Genomic DNA, 21,912 nt, shown 5'->3' on the forward strand with positions numbered 1-21,912 from the left:
TTTAAAATGAATCTTAAATATTCAAGTCACGATAAATTTAAGAATAAAAAATAATTTAAAATTAAGATACTTGTAGACTATTATTCGTTCTTGTAACTTCTTTTTTAAAAAGTTGGATGCAGAACTACCTTTCTAGAATCTCTGTTTTCCTTTCAATAGTAGGTGGGTGACTATTAAATTCCCAATCATGTGCCACTAATTAAGCAACAATTTTGTTCACACCTCTCTCTACATTATATATATATATTGATGATAAAGTAGTTGCATAAACTTGAAAATAACTGACGAGGTAGTGATAAAGTATATGTACACACTACACGTGAAATTATATTGAATATGTTGTGGTATATATTTGTTTGATTCTTGCTGAACAGTTATCGGCATATGGAAAATTTCATAGGTAACTAGTAAATTAAATTAAATTTAAAAATATTAGTACTAAAATACGCATCTTGCATTGAAAAATTAGAAGAACAATCATAGACTAAATAGCAAATAACATTTAACATGGTACATTAAAAAGCTTAAGAATAATTTCATGAGGAGTCATACATTTATGTAAAAGATAGAAGATCCCTGGTGGAGCATTTCAGAATGAACTAAACTAAAAGTCTAAACAGATGCTTCCATCTTTTCGTCTTCAGAATCTTTTTCATCCTCAGAGAAATTTGGAGCTTTAGGAACAAGTCCAAGTAATTTGAACATATTCTGATCAGCATCATAGTCATTATTTGGTGTAGTCAACAACTTCTCACCTGTAAAGATGGAATTGGCACCAGCAAGGAAACAAAGAGCCTGCTCGGGGACAGAAAACCGAACTCTTCCTGCAGAAAGCCTAACCATTGCGCCTGGCATTGTTATTCTTGCTGTCGAAATCATCCTAATCATATCCCATATGTCCACTGGCTGGAAGATGAAAAATGAGTTTGAGATTAGCAATGATATCAGAAAAAGTTTAGGTTATTAATCCACTTTTCCCTAGAACTAAACTCAGCATGTGATAACATTCATTCTTCCCTAGAACTCATTTCAGAGAGCTGTATTCATTGGATCAAGGGAATTTAAAATCTTATCCATCAATTAATTTATTTTCAGAAAGGCATTGAATTTCGTCAGGGGATGGAATGGGTATCAATTATTTTGTGGTCTATGAATATCAATCACAGTTTTGAGGAGTTGTTTTAAGCTTTAAGTTGTGATGAACTAGAGATTGTGTTTCCAGTCATGTTCTGAGGTGGGTGACATCTGCCCGCGATCATGTCTGCTACTTAGCAGAGAAAAACAATGTTTTGTGAAACTACCAATGTTGAAAGGTAAAGAATCAAAACTCAAGCAAAGCTAAAACTAAATAAGATAAAGTTCCTTAATGTGGTGACTGCTTATGCTCTACCAAGGGCTCTTCTAAGATGGCTCAATGTATTATGTTGGTAGTAATAGTATAGTATTATGCTAAGCTGATGGGCATGTTTTATTCCTGTTTTGGCTACTGAAAGGAGGTGTACGAAGCACAAATCATTTTAGAATCAGAAGTTAACCGATAGCACTGCAACAATATTTAAAGTTTATTCCTTAACAAATGAGGATTACCTTCTGGTCTTCCAATGGTGTGCCTTTTACTGCAATAAGTGCATTAATCGGCACACTCTCAGGGTGAGTCGGAAGAGTTGACAGGGTATGCAACAAACCAATTCTATCCTCTTCCGCCTCACCGAGCCCTATTATTCCACCTGATCGAAAAAAATAAGGGGTTAGCAAGATTTTGACAAGGATTGGCACACCATGAAGAAATTTTACCACACAACCTCTGAAAGATTGAGTCAAAGTAAACACAACTGACAAATTTTTCAACCATTCCCTTGACTCTCAATAATGATATAACATAAGAATACCCTACCAACAATTATTAATGATTCTATTTATGAACAGGAAGTCATAAAGGAGAAGAAGTTCAAATTGTAAGTTCAAATTCTATTTAGAATTCATGTCAAAATACTTGAAGTAGGGTACACTTGCATGTCCTAATGAATATCAGTTTTATGTTCTCCATCAAGAGGCTTTTAAGGCTGCTCAAAAGACCTTAGCTGCCGATGACATTGTACCTATAATCAAATCGTTCAACTCACTATATGTAGTGGTATGCACCCAATAATGTGATACTACAGTATTTGCATATACATGAACATGCATGTATCAAATATAGAGTCTAGATAGATGGTTCCACATTGTTATTCCAATGAGTCACAAGTGTCAATATATAAACACAACATAGCACAAACCAAGGTGAATGAGAAGTTTTATACTTCAAACGAATACCTGAACACACATTAATTCCTGCTTCACGTACATGCTTAAGTGTTTCCAGCCGCTCATCATAAGTTCTAGTGGTTATAATATTAGGATAGTATTCTCTTGAGGTGTCAAGATTGTGATTGTATGCTGTTAGACCAGCTTTCTTGAGCTCTAAAGCTTGCTGCTTCTCAAGCATTCCCAAGGTGCAGCAAACCTCCATTCCCATGTCCCTTCATATTGAGAATAATTTGCACAACATTAAATAATTGGGCAGAAAAAAATCAATGGATGCCTCAGTTGTTATCATGTCATAGTGAAATATTTTCAACTTGTTTGTGCATTACATGTACACATGATGGCAATTGATAGTCTATAGTTTTTCTGTAATATTTTGTCTTTAACTTTAATAAACAATATTTGGGTATGCATTAATGCCACAGCCCACAAACAAGGAGCTAAGAAGAAAATGTGGCGTTTTGGTTTAAAAGTTGCACAATCACAGAACTACTCATGAAAGTTTCTTGCGAGGAAGAATGCTTTTAGAATGGGTAACAGATGGTCTAATGTTTAACCAATTAATTAGTAAACCTAATCCTGCTTGCTTCTGTAATCATTCTAAGAAGCAGAAAAAATGCTTCTCAATTTCAGATATCATCGTAACTCCAGTTTCCTCACTCTTTAAACTTCAAAACTACAATGAAATAACAAAATAGACAACAAGGCCCTGCAATACTGTCCTCAGCATCTAACCAGCTTACAGTTGTCTGATACTTGAACATTTTGAATTAGTTTAAACTAACAAAATATCAAGAGGCTTATTGTTTCTAGATTCTTGTCTCTTTTATGAGTTAACTCATATGTTTCTCAAATTAGTGTTCACCTCATGATTGAAGGTAAATAGAGAGAGTTGCTTCTTTTCCTATATAACTTTCGACTCCTAATGCTTAGTCATGAAGTATTTTGACCATTACTAGGTAAATGAAAATGTGGGAAGGTACTAGCTCCGCTTACTTGTCAAGCAGAAACTGAAGGAGAGAATGCCAGAAACATCTCACAGTTTGAAAGATAAGGGTGTTATCTGTGAATGGTTGGTATCAGCAGATATTGAAGTTCATGAAACAAAAGTCTTCCACAAGTAAATTTAGCACCATATCCTTCTGTCCTAAACGTAAATCTGTAGAGATTGCCTCCCACAGCTTAGACATTTTAAGATGAACCATGGTGATCTTTACCCAACCCCCCACAATAAAAGGCTGAAACAGGCATTTTCCTTTGCCCAACACATTCTAGTAGTGCATAACACCATATACAGCAATCGATTGGCTTTAAAGATTCTCTACTACTTGTATACGTGAGGTTCACATTACCAATAAAAATAAACCTTATCAGAAAAAGAAAACAGAAAGATCAGAAGAGATCATCCAAGGCACTGGAATGAAAAATATAACTATAGCTCATTACCTTATTTCCTTCACATACTCGACGATCTGGTTCATATTGGTTTTCCTTCCTATTGTATCCCTCCATGCAGCACCCATACAAAAACGAGTGCTACCTCCCTCTTTTGCCTGTCAATGCATAAAGTAGCTAAAATTGCATTACAAACAAGATTGAACCTCACTGTATGTTATGTATAACACAGTCAAATGAAATCTAATTAACTGGGATAATTCACCGTTACTGCTTTTATCTGTCATGTTTATACATCTCGAGGTTGGCCTAGAACACATTACGTCCTTGGCCGCCGTGGTAAAGGGGGCAAAATCTAGGTAACTCTAAGGTTTTGAGAACACATAACTCCCTTGGGATGTGTAGCATTTGATTAAACGGAACCTATTTCGAGAAGAACTCATGTCACCCTCTAGTTTCAGTTAAGGGTTAAAGAATATCTACTTGTGCTTAAGGGTGAAATATTCCACAAAATCAGACTAAGAGGAACAGAAAGAGAGCACCTTTCTTGCTGCTTCCAAGACGGCATCCTTATTCATAAGTTTCTGTGCTTTCAGTCCTGTGTTGTATCTAGATGATTGAGGACAATACGAACAATCTTCACTGCATCCCCCTGTCTTAATAGACAGCAAAGTACACTGCTGTACTTCTCTAAAGTTATGAGAATGTCTATGTACTTGAGCCTGTAAAATAATATTTCATGAAACTGAGAAAATATCATAACTAGAAATTAGAGAGCCTCACTAAATTAACAGAAAACAATTAAGGTGCAAGCTCCAAAGTAATTAGAAACAGGAATTAAAAGAAACACATTCTTCAGTTGTTGTTTTTTCGGCATGAATCATAAAAATTTCAGGTCACTGGGATAGCATTTAGTATTGAGTTAAAGGTTGACAATGTGTTGATTGAAGTACCCATATGTTGTAAGAATTGTGATATTTGTAAATCAATTGTATCTGATAGAACAGGAGAATGTTACCCGCAAAAACATTTTTTCAAGGAAGATGTCTTCCACCACAATTAAGAAAATAACTCCTCACTCTTATGGGTGAAAAACACTCCCTTAACAAATTTCTCAACTGATTTAATTTCATTTGTCTCAATCAACACCTAGGCATTCTTTAAAATGTTTAATACTCCCTCCGTCCATCTTTACTTGTCCACTATACTGTTTTGGGATGTCCAACAACACTTGTCCAGTTTATACAATCAACATCAAACCTATCCCACCACACTTTGGACAATTATCATGTGTCACCTACTTCTACATCCCACCAAACACTGAAAAATGATCCACAAAAATATTTCCTAAGGAGTACATTTCCATCTAAGATGTCTGTAAAGAAAAATGATGAAAGCCATTTCTCTCTTTCTGGACTCAAGGTAATCCAAAATGTTTTTTCCATCAATATTTTCGCCATACGAAACACCCCTTACAAACTAAAAATCAACTGCAAATTAACACAAAGTTAAGCACATTAACACAAAATTAAACCAAAACCACCCTTGCTAAACCTCAGAACAACCCCCCATAGATTTAAAAAAAAACTATTTCGTGATTAATGTACAGTAAAGCCTTAGTAGGAATTAAGTATACACAAATCCTAATAAAATAGAACCATGCAGTAACCCAAATGATTCAAACTCAAACGATAGAAACAAATAAAGATAATTAAATTAAAAACAAAAAGAGAGAGGAGAATACGGACGCCATGAAAGAGGAGATCGAGGAGTGGTGAATCGTAAACAGACTTGATTTCTTCTCTAGTCCAGTTATTTCTGGGTCCTTCCTTTATACATCGTTCCGCTTCTACTGCAGCTGCTGAAGCTGACAATGAGGAATAATTCGGGGCACGCGACTGAAGTAGAACCAACGACGATAATGGCCGCCGAATCGATCGAACCCACATCATCCTTTTCACCTTCTCTCTCTATATATAATATATATGTATGTATAGATATGGATACACAGAAACGGCCGGATTTGCAGAAGCACAGAGATGAAACAGAGCAGCTTTCAATTGCTATTTGCTGCCTCTTTTCTCAGTTGCTTGCTGCTGCTTTGGAAGCTCCGCTGTGACTAAACTCATTTAAGAGAATGTGGGTGGGGTTAGGTAGCTCTTTCGGAAACGGTCTCTATCTTTATGAAACGGTGTTAAAATTCATATATATTAAGTTGAGCTTTTTCAAAAATAATATATATTTTTATAAGATAGTGATAAAATTTACATATATTATATCATTAATTGATTTTAATTTTTAAAAAGAAATTTTAGAATCATGAATTTCATTTTGAGAAAATTGTATATAATAGCAAACTATTAATTCAAATTATACTTTGATTTAATTGTACCCTATACAAACTATTGCTATTTTCACCACTCTCTCTAGTGGAATCTCGCTCGCCACTCTCGTTTGGTGGCAGTCTCGCTCGCCTCTCTAACTTTTATACAAATACAAATGTATAAAATGTGTTTGTGTTTGTATAAAGCAATAGAAAATTGTATATATACATATATTTTCGCTCCCCTCTCTCCCCTCTCCCACATCTCGCTCGCCACCCTCGCCTTTCTTGCTTATACAAACAGAAACAAAATGTATAAATTGCGTTTCTGTTTGTATAAAGCGAGAGAAAATTGTATATATACATGCAAATACATATATTTTTGTCCTATACACTTATAATTATACAATACATATTTCCTTGACCAATTTTTTTTGCCTTTCTCTCTTTTTCGTTTTATAAATACACAGATTATACAATTGATCTTTTGTATACAACTGCTTTCTTTTGTATATGTATATCGAATTATACAACTGTCATATGTATAGCGAATTATACAACTGTTTTTTTGTATATGTATAGCGAAACACACACACACACACACACATATATATATATATATGTTTGTTATGTAGCGCAATTATACAAACTTTGCTATAACATACAAATATGAATTTTGTGTTTGCTATATGTGAAAGTTGCTCTTTAATTTTCTAACTTTCAAAAGAACTTTATATAATATTTTAGAAATGTTAATTAAAATTTTCAAATCGTCGTATTAGTAAATAAAGTTCTAAACAATAAGATCTATACCAACAGATTATAGATATGTAGCTAAAATCTTCTTCTATACTTGAAATAATCTTTGTTAATATAAATAGTAGGAAGGATTCTGGAGATTTCTCATCATGTTTAATCTAATTAAATTAATCTTTTTTGTGATTTATGATATTAAACTTACCTTTCGTAATTGTGATTTATGATATCAAATATATCTTTTGTAATTTGATTATTTGAGTCCCGAATCAAATGATTATTTGAGTCTGGAATCGAAAGGGTAAAGCTTTATTGCAAAGGGGCCCAGTGGCTTTGCCACTTTAGTTTCTTTCAAAATTTGCTGCCTCTTTTGGCAGTTTTGCAACAAAGCTTTCTCTTCGATTCCAAATTCTTGATTATTTTGTAACAATTTTTAAAATCAGTTTATTATTAATCTAAAAAAATTTATCGTACTACTGTTTTACATCATTAATATATTATACTATATAACTAAGGGAAAATGGTTTGATATATCCCTCAACTTTATCATTTAGAGCTGATATACTCTTGTTAGGAAAGTAACTCATATATATCCCTACTGTTATACAAATAACTCACATATATCCTTTTCTCTAACGGAAGTGAAAAAATTAATTTTAATTTAATTTTTTAATAATATTTTTAAACAACATATAATCCCATATGGGAATACTTCATCCTCCTCGAACATATATTTTTTTGACTTTTTTTTTTTGTTTCAATGACTAATTTAGATTTATTATTTTGATGGTTAAATTTATGTACGTTTCACTAATATTTTTGTAAAATTTATTATAGATGACCCAATTTTTTTCAAATACAAAAACTAAATTACAATATAGCCGAAAAAATAATTTAAAATTATAATATAGCCAAAAAAATTGTTTTAAATTTTTTTCTTACATTAAGGAATAAAAGAAAAAAAATGAAATAAGAATAAGAAACTCAAATAATAATAATCATAGAAGTCAAAAAAATAATTTATGTATGAAAAAGATTAAAATATACCTTGAACTTTGCTAGAAGGATCATATATACCCCTAAATGATTTTAAAAAAAATTAAAGGTTAAATATATAAATTTAAAACTAATTTTTTCACTCCCGTTAAATGAAGGGTATATGTGAGCTCATTTTGTAACGATAGGGGTATATGTGAGCCGTTTGTATAACGGTTAGAGTATATATGAGCCACTTTCACAACGAGGGGCATATGAGCTTCAAATGACAAAGTTGAGGGGTATATCAAACCCTTTTCCCTATAAATAATTATCTTGTAAACATTTGTGAGATCAAGCATTCGATATAATTAATTCTAATTAAGTTAACATTAACAAATATGTTTGTTACAAAAAAATTGTTTATAAAAGAAAAAAAATAAAAAAATTAATATGTGAAAACCTTTCCTCAAACTAAGGAGATTTTAGTTGGATTTTTGGAGTGTTTTATCTCATATAAAACTCTAGTTTAAAATAACAGAATATCCAAATATTACGATTTGAACGTTTTAATATTGAACCGTTAAACAAAAAAAAATCTCAATTACTTGCCTGCTAATTCTTTTTAATTCTTCTTTTTCTGATTTCTCCATTATACAAGAATCAAAGATTTTTTCAGGTATATTATTTTCTTCTTCACTCTTTTTGTTCATCATTTGACAAATCTAAAAGGTTAAGTTTTCATGCATTCGGATTTTTATACTCTCAAATTGAAGTCATTATTCATTCATTATTTTATGTATATATAGTATGATTTTCGAGCAAAGGGGATTCCGATGAACTCATACCTCCTTAACTCTGCCCCTGTACATAACTAGAACGTAAACCAAACGATCCATTGAAGGAGTGCTTATTGCTATACATTTTGCAGGTTGATCAGAGTATTAGCAATATCTTAGCCTGAAATTAAGGCCCTAAAATTTGATAGATGACTTTGAAACAACAAAAATATGATAAAATGGGCAAAAGCAAAAGTAAAGATTCTCCATCCAGGTAAAACTTTACATACTAATAAGTTAACAATCACTTGTTAAACTTTTTAATCTTGTTTTCTTTTCTTCTTTTCAGAAAATTAATGCATGCTTCATCATCAGATGTTCAGCTTCATATTTATGGAGTGCCATTCTCTTTGAATAGGGTAAGAATTAATATTATCCGGCCTTAACCAGAGGTCTCGAGTTTAAGCGCTATCAAGATTAGTTGGGGAATGAATTTTAGATACAGCTGCTGCAAACAAAAAAAAGTTCATATATCTTTTCCTAAGGTGCTGATTTGTGTTGAACTTGCAGGGATTTTTGGCTGCAAGATCTTCAAAGCTAGCTGCATTGTTGAAAGAGAATCATGAAGATGATATTTCTCATTTGCTAGGAGATATTCCCACTGATTCGGAAACTTTTGAGCTTGTAGCAAGATTCTGCCATGGCTTTGACATAAATCTATCACCTGAGAATATCATTAAAGTACTTTGTCTTGCTCACTATCTTGGAATGTCTGAGATTCACAGCACCAACAACCTCACAAAGAAGGCTGGTCTCTATTTTCAAAACAATGTCCTATCTAGCTGGAACAAGACGATTAAAGCTCTCAAATCTGCAGAAATCATTCTTCAACAAGCCGCGGATCTTTCCCTGGTTGATGCATGTGCTGAGTCTATTATCGCCAAGGTACTGCACAATCCAAGTCTTCTTGGAGAGCCGATGAGGAATGTAACAACAACAGATGATGACAGTGAGAACGATGAAAATGCCTATAAGTCAAATGTCAAGAGGAGGCTTTTTGTTCATGACTGGAAATCAGAGGACTTAACACTACTTTCTATTGCCCTCTATGAGCCCATAATTCGTGCAATGGTTCATCGAGAAGTCCCTCTGGAATACGTGGCATCATCTCTGTTTCAGTATCTCAGCAAATGGGTTTTTCTGGACACTAAAAGAGAAGATGATGATCCATCAACTTACGAGAGGAATTCTCAAAGAGTGATCATTGAGGCAGTGGAGAGACTGTTGCCTCAAAAAAGGGGGCTGATCCCCAGTTCTTTGCTCTCTAAAATGCTGCAATCTGCGATAATCTTGGATGCTCATACTGAATGCAAAAGCGGATTAGAGACTAGAATTGGAAAGCAACTAGATCAGGCAACAGTCAAGGACCTCTTAATACCTGCACAAGGATATGCAAAAGAAGAGCAGTATGACACTGAAAGTGTGAAAAGGATATTGAAGAATTTCTACAGCAATTACACAAGCACGGATATATCTGGCCTAGTTGTGGTAGCAGAACTTGTCGATGACTTTTTGGCTGAGGTTTCTAGTGATATAGATTTGAAGTTGAACACATTCTTATCACTAGCAGAGCTATCACAAGCAGCAACTGGAGGAACTAACAGAAATTCTGATGGAATGTATAGAGCAATTGATATATACTTGGACAAGCACAGATATCTCACAGATTGGGAAAGGGAGGAGGTTTGCAGGGTGTTGGATTGCAGCAAAATGTCTCCTGAAGCCTGTGAGCATGCTGCAAAGAACGAAAAGCTACCAGTTCGAGTGACGGTGCAGATTCTGTTTTCTGTGCAGCTGAAGTTGAAGGATAATGTGACCAAGAGAATACAAAGGGGTCCTGATAACCAATTGTTGAAGCTGGAAGAAGACGAGGAAGATGCAGAGGGGACTAGCAACAGTGAAGAGGCAATGATGAAAGCAGAGATGGAAAAGATGGGAAACAAGGTGCTTGAGCTGGAGAAAGAATGTCATATGATGAGAAGGGAAATTCAGAGAGGTAGTTACCAGCACAAGATTCAAAAGGAAAAAACAAGCATGTGGAAAGAAATGAAGAGGAAGATTGGTTGTATGACAAGTTTGCAAGAGACAAATTGCCATGTGAAGAAGAAAAAAGTCCATCCAAGATAGAAGATATCTTGATAGGGTACTTACTGAATAATTGAGTTCACATTTGCATTCTCTTTGAAAATTTAAGAGTAGTTTGATGATCTAAACGTTCTCAGTCCAACCGACTTCACTCAAAGTAACAGAAGAGGTTGGTAGGACTGTTATTTTGTAGCTTCTCCAAAAAATAAATCAGACCTATATGGACCTTAATGTTCTGAGTTTAAAGCATATGTTTATTTATTAAAAGCGAAAAAAACCTTTCACCAATTTGCAATTCTAGGTGTCTTAACTTGTGCACACACTTGCATAGACTTCGGTATGGTGCAAGAATAGAACAGAGCTCTTGAAGGCCTAAAACCATATTTTATAGCACAAGTGCAAGAAACTAGTTCATTGCAACAAAGCCAAAATGACAGTACACAAACAGTTATCTTCACATGTGATGCATATTGATAATACAACCAACTTGTTCATTGCAACAAAGCCAAAATGGTTAACATAAGTGTGTTCACAGAGACCTGTTTTCCAGCAAACACTTCCAAAACAAACAATATTTCCCAAGAGCAGAGTCAATACATCTTAAGTTCAGAACTGTACATAATTTCGCCAGCAAAGATGCAGTTCAACAGCATAGGTTTCATGTTGATAGCTAAAAACCTTGAACACAGTTTCTGCACCCATAAGGATTCACCATCTTCCTCAAAAGAAGAAAGAGCTTCTGATCAAGAGTACATAATTAATGATCACAATTATTAGCTTTACTTTACTAATTGTAGTAACATTATTTGTTCCCAAGTCCCACCCACCCAAGCTTGAGGAATATGTGATTCCCATACTCCTTCTTTAGTAATTGTAACAACTGAAGCATTACAAATACATGTTACAATTCGTCGGTTGGATTGATGTAAGACGAGAAGGTATCTGAAGTGCACAAGACCGCAATTATACTGATGCAGAATAAAGGAAAGAACTGTAAACATCATATGGTATCAATTCCAATGCAAATAGACAATAGATTGATGAATTTTATTAAACACTTTAAACTACATACCTCCATTATAATATGCAGAATGAAGGTGGAAACAAAACCAGAGCCTAATGATGAAGTGGTTGTGGAAGTTTGCAAATGAAGACAACATGCTCCGGAAAGAGGTCATCATAGCAAATTATGGTATGGAAGATGAGTGGATGACTAAAATGATAAGTTCTCCATATAAATGCACTGTTTGGAGGGCAATCAGAGATCTATGGCCAGTGATATATCACAGAACCAACGTAGAAGTGGGAGATGGTTCAAAGACATCCTTCTGGGAGGACAAGTGGAATGGGACTGTCGCTATGAAACAGTTGCATCCTGAATTAAAATGCCAACGTCAACAGGCCACTGAGGCTACAATGTGGACTAGACAAGGATGGAATTTGTTCCTAAGGAGGAACCTTTGTGACTGGGAGATAGACAAAGTGGCAGAATTTCAAGATTCATTAGGCTCTTTCAGCAACCTCACTGAAAAGGACTTATTGGTTTCGAAGAATGATACCAAAGGTAAATTCTCAGTAAATTCAATTTATAAGGAACTCAACAAGAATGCTGGACAGGAGACAGAATGACCATGGATGATGATCTGGAAACCAAAAGTACCCTACAAAGTAAGCTGCTTCATGTGGTTATTGACAAAAGGAGCAGTTTTGACTCGTGAAAATCTAAAGAAAAGAGGCTATCAGTTGGCTTCTAGATGAACTTTATGTGGAGAACATGCTGAGACAATTAACCATCTGTTTTTGCATTGTACATGGACAGAACAGCTATGAAGAATGTTCATCTGTAGAGGGGATAAGATGGGTGAAACCAGGGAGCATTAAAGGAGTCCTAAGCAGCTGGAATATAGATGGAAATGCATCAGATATGGAGAAGAGATAGAAACTAGTCCCAACATGTATTTGGTGGACAATTTGGAAAGAGATAAACAACAGGAGTTTTGAAAATGGGCAGAATAGCTTAGAGGAGATCTAAATGAATTGCTTAGCTCTTTTTTATTTTTGGTGTAAACAAGATATATTAACTAGGACAGAAGACATCTTTGAAGTGCTAGATTGCTTATAGGCAGCAGTTTAGATTAAGACTGTTTTACTCTGTAAGTTGTAATATTTTTGAAGGGGAACTGCACTTTTGTTATAGTATACCTATGGATGTATAGACTAAAGTTACCAGTTTCAAAAAAAAATTATAATATGCAGAAGGCCTCTTTATCATTGTAGTAGGATTTAGGAAAGATTTCAAAGTCCAGTCACAGCCATCAAAATGCTCCTAATTCATTAGTAAATCAGCCAGAATAGAAACTTTCATGCAAATTACTTCAAAATTTTGTGATGCCTAAAAAGGTAGCACTTGTTTGTTTCTGCACCTGCAAAATTTCAAGACATCCTATAACGGACAAGCAGCAATCCCCCCTAGTATAAACAATTAAATCACTAGAACTGGCAAGCATAACTTTTCAAAATATTATGGCGTTCATAAGGACCCAAGGATGTGGTTTACCTGTTGATCAAACTGAAATGATTTAAATCTCAGCTGAAGGAAAAAAAGCTATGTGATTTTCTTTTTTTGGTGAAGTAAATTGCATTAGAAAGGCATGCAAGATTACATAGAGAAAGAAACTAATAACCTCAGAACATTGCTACATGAAGCTATAGCAATAAGCAAAAACCTGTTGAAACAGTCAAAAGAATGCTACCTTGGAACTCTTCTAAGTAAGAGTCAAGAAGCTATGTGATTTCTTCCCATCTATCTAGTTTTTCGTGAGCGCAATTATCCAGTACTCATATATGTGCAATATCTGGTGGAGTTGAGATCCTTGCAAGATGGCCTAGCTACTATAATTGTTTCCCAAAAGAAGAAGAAAACGTTATGATGTTCATGCAACAAATATGTAGTTCCTCAACATTCTCAAACGCTGCTATGCTTAATTACCAAATATCTCACTGTGAACTAATGACAGTAACAGTTAACAGGTAACAGATGATACTGTCTGCAGAAATAGACAGCCTTTCTGAACAGGCCTAACCTAGAAGGTTTATAATTCAAGTTAAAATCATAACACCCACTGTTACTTAAATTGCATTAGGCAGTCAATGCCTCTCCTATGAGTTGGCAAATTAAATGAAAGAAAATATAGAGTTGATCAAACTTCTTGAACAATAAGAATTACCATTAAAAACAATGATAATGGTCAAATGACAATAATGTTAACAATATTTTTTTGGAAAAGTAAAGTATCAAGATATTTCAACCTATGCAAAAGAAATAAACCTCTGATAATAACTAAAATAGCACATGATTTCCCTTGATAAAGAACAGGAACCACCTTACCAGCTTTTAGGATGAGTTTTCCAGCCATGAGGAAGCAGCTTCATGTTTTTCCAGGATTTTGAGACTATCTTAGCTAGATTTCTACAGAGAAGATAATTACCCTTGATAAAGAACAGGAACCACCTTACCAGCTTTTAGAATGAGTTTTCCAGCCATGAGGAAGCAGCTTCATGTTGTTCCAGGAGTTTGAGACTATCTTAGCTAGATTTCTCTAGAGAAGATAATACTAGAGGAGAAGAAAAAATTAACCTGCTCCTCAGTAAAGAGCAACTTTATGTACAAGATAGTTAGAATATGTTACTCAAACCCTGGAATGGGCTTCAGCAGTGAATGATGTCAGGATATCACTTCAGGTCATTTCATTTGGTGTGTCAGAAAACAAAAGTACTGCAAAGTTATCCAAGGTACACCAAGCTGTAAAATTGTTTAAAATGATAGTAGTCCAACAGCAACTGTTGGTGCATTTCTACTACGTACTTCTGTGGATCATGTGTATATATATACTCATGATCCATGATCCGAGACTGAGAGTGTAAACCTCAGAAAGAAGTTACAAAAGGAAGAAGGTTGTGAAGGTTCGCACGATGGATGTTGTATGCAATGACATCCTTACTGAGAAGCTGGCAACTCTTTTTTTATACAAGTTACTGAAAAGCTAGTATTTTTTCTCCAATTTCAAAGTTATGGCTTCATAATTAATGTCGAAATGGAAAACCTAAGATCCAGAAGTTTTTCTATACCGGAAACAGAAAAGATTAGACAAGTTTGACACGCCATCCAATTAGCTATGGCAAAAACTGAAGGGACAAATTTCTCTTTGCTGGCAGGATTAATGCAATCAGAACCAGGTGTGGGATGTCTCCCATACAATTATGTCCTATTGTTTATGAATGCTTTTTCTATCAGAATTTAAGGGTTTTTTTTTGGTTTTAACAAATCCATTGGTCTTCAATCAATTGTTTTTTCCTCCGTTGTTGTTTCATCCTTCCACTTTGGTTCTTGTTTGAGTCCTCATTCAGCACCCTTCATAACTGAACAATGACAGCAGGGATCGGCTCAGTTCATAAAGTTCCCAACAAACTTATCACTATAGCCTCGTGCAACTATTTTTTATCCAAAGTACCCTTCAACAGAGGCCTCCCCTTAAAAAATTGGTCGTAATATTCAATAGAGATTTTAAAACCTTTTGATTGGATACAAAAGAATTACTTGGTAAAAAAGTATTCGACTTGATTAAGTATTAGCAAGAGATAGGCAGCAAATGGAATTTAGAACAAGAAAAAAGGAACCAACAAGTAACATCAACTAATGATGTCAAATTTCAGAACTCATATTAGATACAAGTTACTGCAATATAAAATGATACAGAAGTTGTTAAATTTGATCGTAAAGTAAAAGTTGTTAGGCTAGCTGTTAATAGAAATATGAAAAGACCATAATCAACATGTTGAAAAATCATCCAAACTCCAATCACATTTTATTGCAACTTCTTGCCATAACATGTGATACAGACAAAGCCCAGGTATCATAAATTGCACAACCTCTTTGCTAAAATCTATTTGAATGAAAAAGTTAGGGCTCAACTATTGACTCATGTACTTGAGAAAGGAACTGAACACTTTATGAGATATTTATCTTCTTAAATCTGTACACAAGAGACTCTATTGACTTTTGTATCCTGGAGTTTTCTGTTTGTTTCACTGCTAGGGAAGCTTGATGCAAACTTTGGATTCCACGACCCAAACTGGCAATTGAAGGAGCTGCTGGAAGAGATTCAGCAGCACATTCTATTCCATCTCCATACACAAGCAAGCCCGCACAAGTAACTACACTGCACCCAAAGGTAGCCCATGGCAGAAAGCCAACGGGTCGTACTCGGTGTTTCCTCATAATTTCATAGAATGCCGCTCTCATGGCTGAGATGCTAGTTTTCTCTGCAGAGGCTATAACGCCGTGCGCCACGGCACGGATTTTCTCTGCAGAAGCAGTTGCCTTAAGGACAGATGATTTGACACCAGAACTTGCCATTGCAGGGCCTGCTACGTTTGACTTTCCAAATGCAAGAGCAAGGGCCTTTTGGGTTTGAGTGATCATGATTTTTAGAGAAGCAGGGACTTTGAAGGTAACAACCTTCAATATTGTAGATGCAGGAACAACTTTAGAAAATGAAGAAGCTCCCAAAACTGCAGTTGCACCAGCCCCAACAGCTACCACTGGCTTAACAGCTAGTAACCCTTTTTTGTCACTTTGGCTTGAATTGTCCCCATCGTCTTCAGAGTCAGTGACCAGCTGCTCAACAATTTCCTTAACTTCCTCAGGTACATTAACACTCCAGTGCTTCCTTAGTCCAGCTAAGCCACTGGCATCTACTACTGCAACTATTGATTTGAACTTCTCGGTCTGACTTCGGAGGGCCTGTGCAAGAAGGGCATGGGACTTGTCCTCAATAGAAAGCTCAGAAAATTCAGTCGTAGGACACCCCATTTTGCTAAGTGGGAGCCGACCAGCATTGTTCAAAGCAATTCTTAACCCTTCAACTGCAATCTTGAAGACATAAACCTCAGAAAGAACATCTGTATTAACAGCATCTCCATTACAAACATCATGAAACATCTTTTGAGCACAAGCTAGAGCTCTTCCTATAGAGGGAATATCAACAAAAATATTATATAGATCCAGGAGCAAAGGATAAACTGTCTGTGCAAACTGTGGTACTTGATAATTCAACTGTTGCTGAATATCCTCAGATCCAATCTTTTGTAAGGAACTTGAATTGACCAAATGTGATGACAACAGCCTCACCATCTGAAACTGAACATCATTTGTAACACGAAATCCTCTAGAATTTTCTGACACCATTAACCCCGTCCTTAGAGGAACCAAACTATTACCAGCTTCTAAGCCAAACACTCCAAACCTATTCTCATACCCCTCCTCCAAACCAAACACTCCAAACTTATTCTCGAACCCCACATCCCCCACATCAGAATACTCACCAGACAAACTGCATTTAACAAACGGTGACTCAAGCAACAAGAAAGCCGAACCAACCTCTTCAGCTGCTTTCTTGGCAGCAGGGAAATGCCCATCAAACCCAACCCCAAATATCTCTCTCAAAACAACTCTCCCCGCCACATTCTCATACTTCTCCTTACTAGTTTTATGCACAAAACACCTCTTCAAAACCTCAATCGACGAAGTTGGTACCGACTCCTCCTCCTCCTCTAAATCACCACTATCTCTCAACCCAATTCCCTCATTTTCATGACCATCTACAGAATTACCCACTTGGACAACTACAGCCTCAGGCTTAACTTCCCTAATCAAACATTCCGCATCAACAGCAGATCGCTCAGATAAATTCTGCACACACAATACGTATATAACAGCCTTCGATTCAGGTTCTTGAATTGCATAAACGAACTGTTTGGTACTTTCGGGTATTCCTAATTTCCTCACAAACCCATCTGAAATTCTCAAATCATTGGGGTTTAATACAGAAAAAGGCCACAGATTTTGCAAATAGCTAAAACCCCACATGACCATTAATAGCTAATGCATCAAGAATCGATTAAACCCACAATTAACATCAAGAAATTAAACTCTAATGGACTTAATACTGATTATAAATGGTGTGATTATGGAAGAACAGTATGAAGAAAAGAGAGAAATGGAAGAAGGGTTACCTGGCGTTGATGAAGAAAGTGGCAGTTTTTTTTTATTTTTTGTGTGTTGAAGGGATGAAATATATGTATATATATATTATATAAAAAAAAGAGAACCTTAGTCCGCCTACATTGCGTCACCACAAATCAAAATTCTCTTTTAATTTATTTATTTACAAAACTAGTCTTCCCCTTTCATGAAAAGTTGTGAAATTTCTGAAAAATTGTTACTTTTACGAAGAGTTGCGACTTTAATGAAGAGTTTCGACTTTTTATGAAAAATTGTGACTTTGATGAAAAATTGTGACTTTTATGAAAAATTGTGACTTTTATGAAAGGTTGTGACATTTCCGAAGGGTTGCAACTTTTCCAAATAGTTGTAACATTTCTGATAAGGCACAATAAATATTTGTTCACGCTATCCTTTGTTGTCTATAAATAGAGGGTTTCCTCTCATTTTAAAACAACAAAAATTATGAACCTCCTCTTCTTCTTCTTCACAATTAAATATTTGTGTACTTTGTTTCTGTTGAGTGAGTCACTGACACCAGTGCTTATGTTATAAATCCTGGTATGTATTTTTATAGTCATTTATTTATACTTATGTTATTAAGAATAAATGATAAGATGTAATAATTTTCATTTTCCTTTACATTATTAATGTTTGTTACTACGTAATTTTGTATGTAAGATAATATAGTGTTTTAGTTTTAATTACTGATAGGTTTTAAGTATTATTTTATAATGTCTATGATATTAAATTCCTGCGCGAAGCGTGGGTAATTTTACTAGTTATATAATTAAATAAAGAAATAAAATCCTCGATTTTTTTAAAATTATTTTTTTGTCTATTTTATCTTTTAAATTTAACTTTTAAGCTTCACGAATAACTTACTTTAAGGAATTTACATGAAATACGATTAATTTAATAATAAAGACTTTTTACGTCTGAATTTAGGGTATTTATTAATTATTAGATCTAACTTCAAAAAAAATAAACTTAGTCATGTGCTTTTGTGGTTATTTTAGTTTTTTTATCAGATAAATATAATTAAATTAAATCATGACAATAATGAAGAGGTGAAATTTTAAGCTATATCCTATGAACAAAAAGGCATATATTACTTTGGAATACTCTAAAAAATTCAATTTATTACTAATAATTTAGATTTCTATTTACAATTTCATATAATAACATATTTTAAAATTTATTCATTTTTCACGTTAAATATTGGAGAAAAAGGAAATGTTTTTAATTTTTTTAAAAAATATATGATAATAATACGAATATAATTTTAACATGTTTCGAGATAACTAATTTATTTTGCTCACTAATTTTTTCATCCTCCCAAAACTCTACCCTCCTCTCCCATTATTCCCATATGATCACCATATTTTGATCTTATTGGGAGATTTATAAGCTATATTCTGAATTAGAACGATTCATTCTTTATAACTATGTAAGGGATAAGCCACAACAATTTTCTAGATTATGACCGAAATTTCAGCGATACAATTAAGCTTAACTAGAGTCTTATTACCCTTGAACTCATTTTTTTCATATTTTTGTGCAGCTTTTGTGCTGGCGTGGCACCTTCAATTACCCAAGTTGGTTGTGTTTGTACACACTCGTCTGCCACGTGTGTAAACATATTCTTATTTTCTTTATCTTGTATTTAAATTAAGTTAATACACATTTGTTTTACCTTGTATCGGAACCTTTTTTTTTTTTACCTTCATTCATTGTTTTTTCTGTTTTATTTTTTTATTGATTTCATTTTCTTTTTCTTTTGTTTTGATTTGATTACAAATTTAATTCCAAATGTCTTATATTTAAAATAAGTTAATTTTGAACAAATATCAAAATAAGTGAAGAAAATTAAATAAAACACAAAAAAATTAAAAAGTTAAAATTAAAGGACACATTTTTTTAAAAAAATACAATTTTTTTTTTAAAAATAATTAAAAGTGAAAAGAAAATAAATTAATTAAAAAAAGTTTAAAATGAATATTTTACAAAGCAAGAAATAAAAATAATTAAATTTATATATGTTTTAATATCAATAAATATGTGTACTAACTAATTATAAAGCTACCTATAAAAAAATGACATGTGTCCAATACACTCTCTATGTCATGTCAGCGTTTGTGGGGGTATTTATTATATTTTAAATTAGTTTAGAGGGTAATCGGACCCTAACTAAATTTAAGTGTGTCTGTGGGATTTTGGTCATAGTCTAGGGGATCTTTGTGCCTTATCCCACTTAAGTAATGTTAATTTGCATTTTGAATAATAGATTATTATTTTTTTACGATTTATAACATTTTTTATTTCTCAACTATTGATATATAAAATTTGATCTTTATAATAAATGATTAAGATATTCAATATTTAAGTAACTGAAACGTGCAATTTTTGTTTCGTTTGCATTTGAATATTAACAAATTTACCATATATAGATATCAAATATTTCAAAACAGAATAAATATAACATTCCTACCTAAAATAACTAAAATACGCAATTTAATTAATTAAAAATTAAATGTCATTCATAAGATATTACAAAAATTAAATTATGAATTTAATAATAGTTGAAAATGAAAATTTTAATTCTTTGAATCGTCAAATATCATAGGGGTGAGCTTAAAGAAAAGTTTCCACCAAAAGACATAAATAAATCAGTGCATTCAAAGGCATGAAACTGAACTTTTCCCCACAAATTTAACTCAATCAACAAGATTTAGACCTTTCCACACAAATTGCATTAAAACATTGAAGTTTAATACAGCAATAAAAACAAAGTGTTTTTTTTTAATTCAATGTTCAGTATTTATATTTAAATTTAATCAAATTTGGATTCATATCAGGAGTTAATTTTTTTGTATATATATTTTCTACTTGATGTCTAATACCTACATTGGAGCCTGACTAAATCTGAAAATTCGCACGGAGAGTTAGAGGTTGGATATTGACTAGTAGATTTTATCAAACTCTATGTATTAACCAAATGGTATTTAGTAGTTTCAATTCCTAATTCTATCTCTTTAATTTGTTTTGATTTTGACATTTCATCTTAACCTTATTCAATTTTAACCCCTCAATTCCATTGATAATGTATCATTTAAACACACATAAAATTATTCAGTCCATTTCGTTATCAAGTAAACTATTTAATGCGTTCTGTTATCAAGCCAACTTTGGCTCACAAAAGCTAGTACTCTCTCTATTTTCATATTAACTGAATTTTTAGGAATTTTTTCATTATTCAAAATAATTGAATTTTTCAAAGTTCAAAATAAATATTTGATTTTTTTTTTCATATTTGTCCTTTGCTTTGATAAAGTTTGATATTTTTTGAAAGATAAATTGCACTACTTATAAAGTTACATTTATGATTTCGCAAAGGACAATAATAGAAAATATAGTTTAAATTAGGAAAACTTATATAAATATACTATATTAAAAAAAATATTTACCATTTATAGCACTAACATTTTTTTTTCACTTGATCACTTTTAATACATTTATAATATAGTTTTAATACATATTACAAAGAACAATTTATAGAACACATATAATACAAGTTCATTGACGGATAATACATTTAATACACTTATAATACAATGTGTCAATTTCTTACCAAACAAGCATAATATATTTTAAAAAAACAGTTATAATGCATATATATTGCATACATAATCCACTTTTAATACATATTGCATATTTATCATAGTATTGCTATATATTGTTATAAATGATAATAAATAAAAAGTATCGCTACAAAATCAGTAATTATTTATTAAAAGATACCCATTCAAGTAATTTTTCCTTTTAAATTATATCTTTCAATATTTTTCTTAATAAGTGTTCACTGCCTCACAAATCAATTAATATAGAACAGCGAGAGTACTTTATTTGTCCTACATTAGTTATCCCGTAATGCTATATCTAATTGTCCTAGATTTTGTCGATTTACAAAATAATGATAGAATTAATTCTACTTTTTAAGTTTTATCTATATAATTTTTTGAAAGTATAGATAAGTTTAATGTTTTTAAAATAAGAGTCAAATTAGTATATTCATATTTTCTTAAAAGACATAAAAAGAAGAGGAAAATTACGCATATAAGCAAATATATAATAGTTAATTACTTAACATAGCTATAGTTTGTCTTAATTAC

General features: G+C 33.1%; 4 protein-coding genes across 4 annotated transcripts in view; 2 read left to right on the forward strand and 2 right to left on the reverse strand.

Annotated features, from left to right (window-relative positions):
* The window catches only part of LOC125807395 (origin of replication complex subunit 2), a 44,308-nt gene that overhangs the window by 5,568 nt on the left and 16,828 nt on the right, over positions 1–21,912 (forward strand). The window lies entirely within an intron of this gene.
* LOC125807393 (biotin synthase, mitochondrial) lies at positions 486–5,804 on the reverse strand. Its single transcript, XM_049487101.1, has 6 exons — positions 5,448–5,804; positions 4,242–4,421; positions 3,751–3,857; positions 2,314–2,519; positions 1,588–1,727; positions 486–906 (listed from the first exon to the last, which is right to left on the reverse strand). Exons 1-6 carry the CDS (start codon positions 5,649–5,651, stop codon positions 613–615), a joined length of 1,131 nt encoding a protein of 376 aa, XP_049343058.1. The 5' UTR covers positions 5,652–5,804; the 3' UTR covers positions 486–612.
* LOC125807656 (BTB/POZ domain-containing protein At5g17580-like) lies at positions 5,699–10,719 on the forward strand. Its single transcript, XM_049487393.1, has 3 exons — positions 5,699–5,814; positions 8,882–8,951; positions 9,103–10,719. Exons 1-3 carry the CDS (start codon positions 5,699–5,701, stop codon positions 10,717–10,719), a joined length of 1,803 nt encoding a protein of 600 aa, XP_049343350.1.
* LOC125807386 (uncharacterized) lies at positions 15,521–17,777 on the reverse strand. Its single transcript, XM_049487093.1, has one exon. The coding sequence runs from the start codon at positions 17,609–17,611 to the stop codon at positions 15,686–15,688; it is 1,926 nt and encodes a 641-aa protein (XP_049343050.1). The 5' UTR covers positions 17,612–17,777; the 3' UTR covers positions 15,521–15,685.

The sequence above is a fragment of the Solanum verrucosum genome, unplaced genomic scaffold, assembly GCF_900185275.1.
Source record: "Solanum verrucosum unplaced genomic scaffold, falcon-dt-bn FXZP01000183.1, whole genome shotgun sequence".
Taxonomy (NCBI): Eukaryota; Viridiplantae; Streptophyta; class Magnoliopsida; order Solanales; family Solanaceae; genus Solanum; species Solanum verrucosum.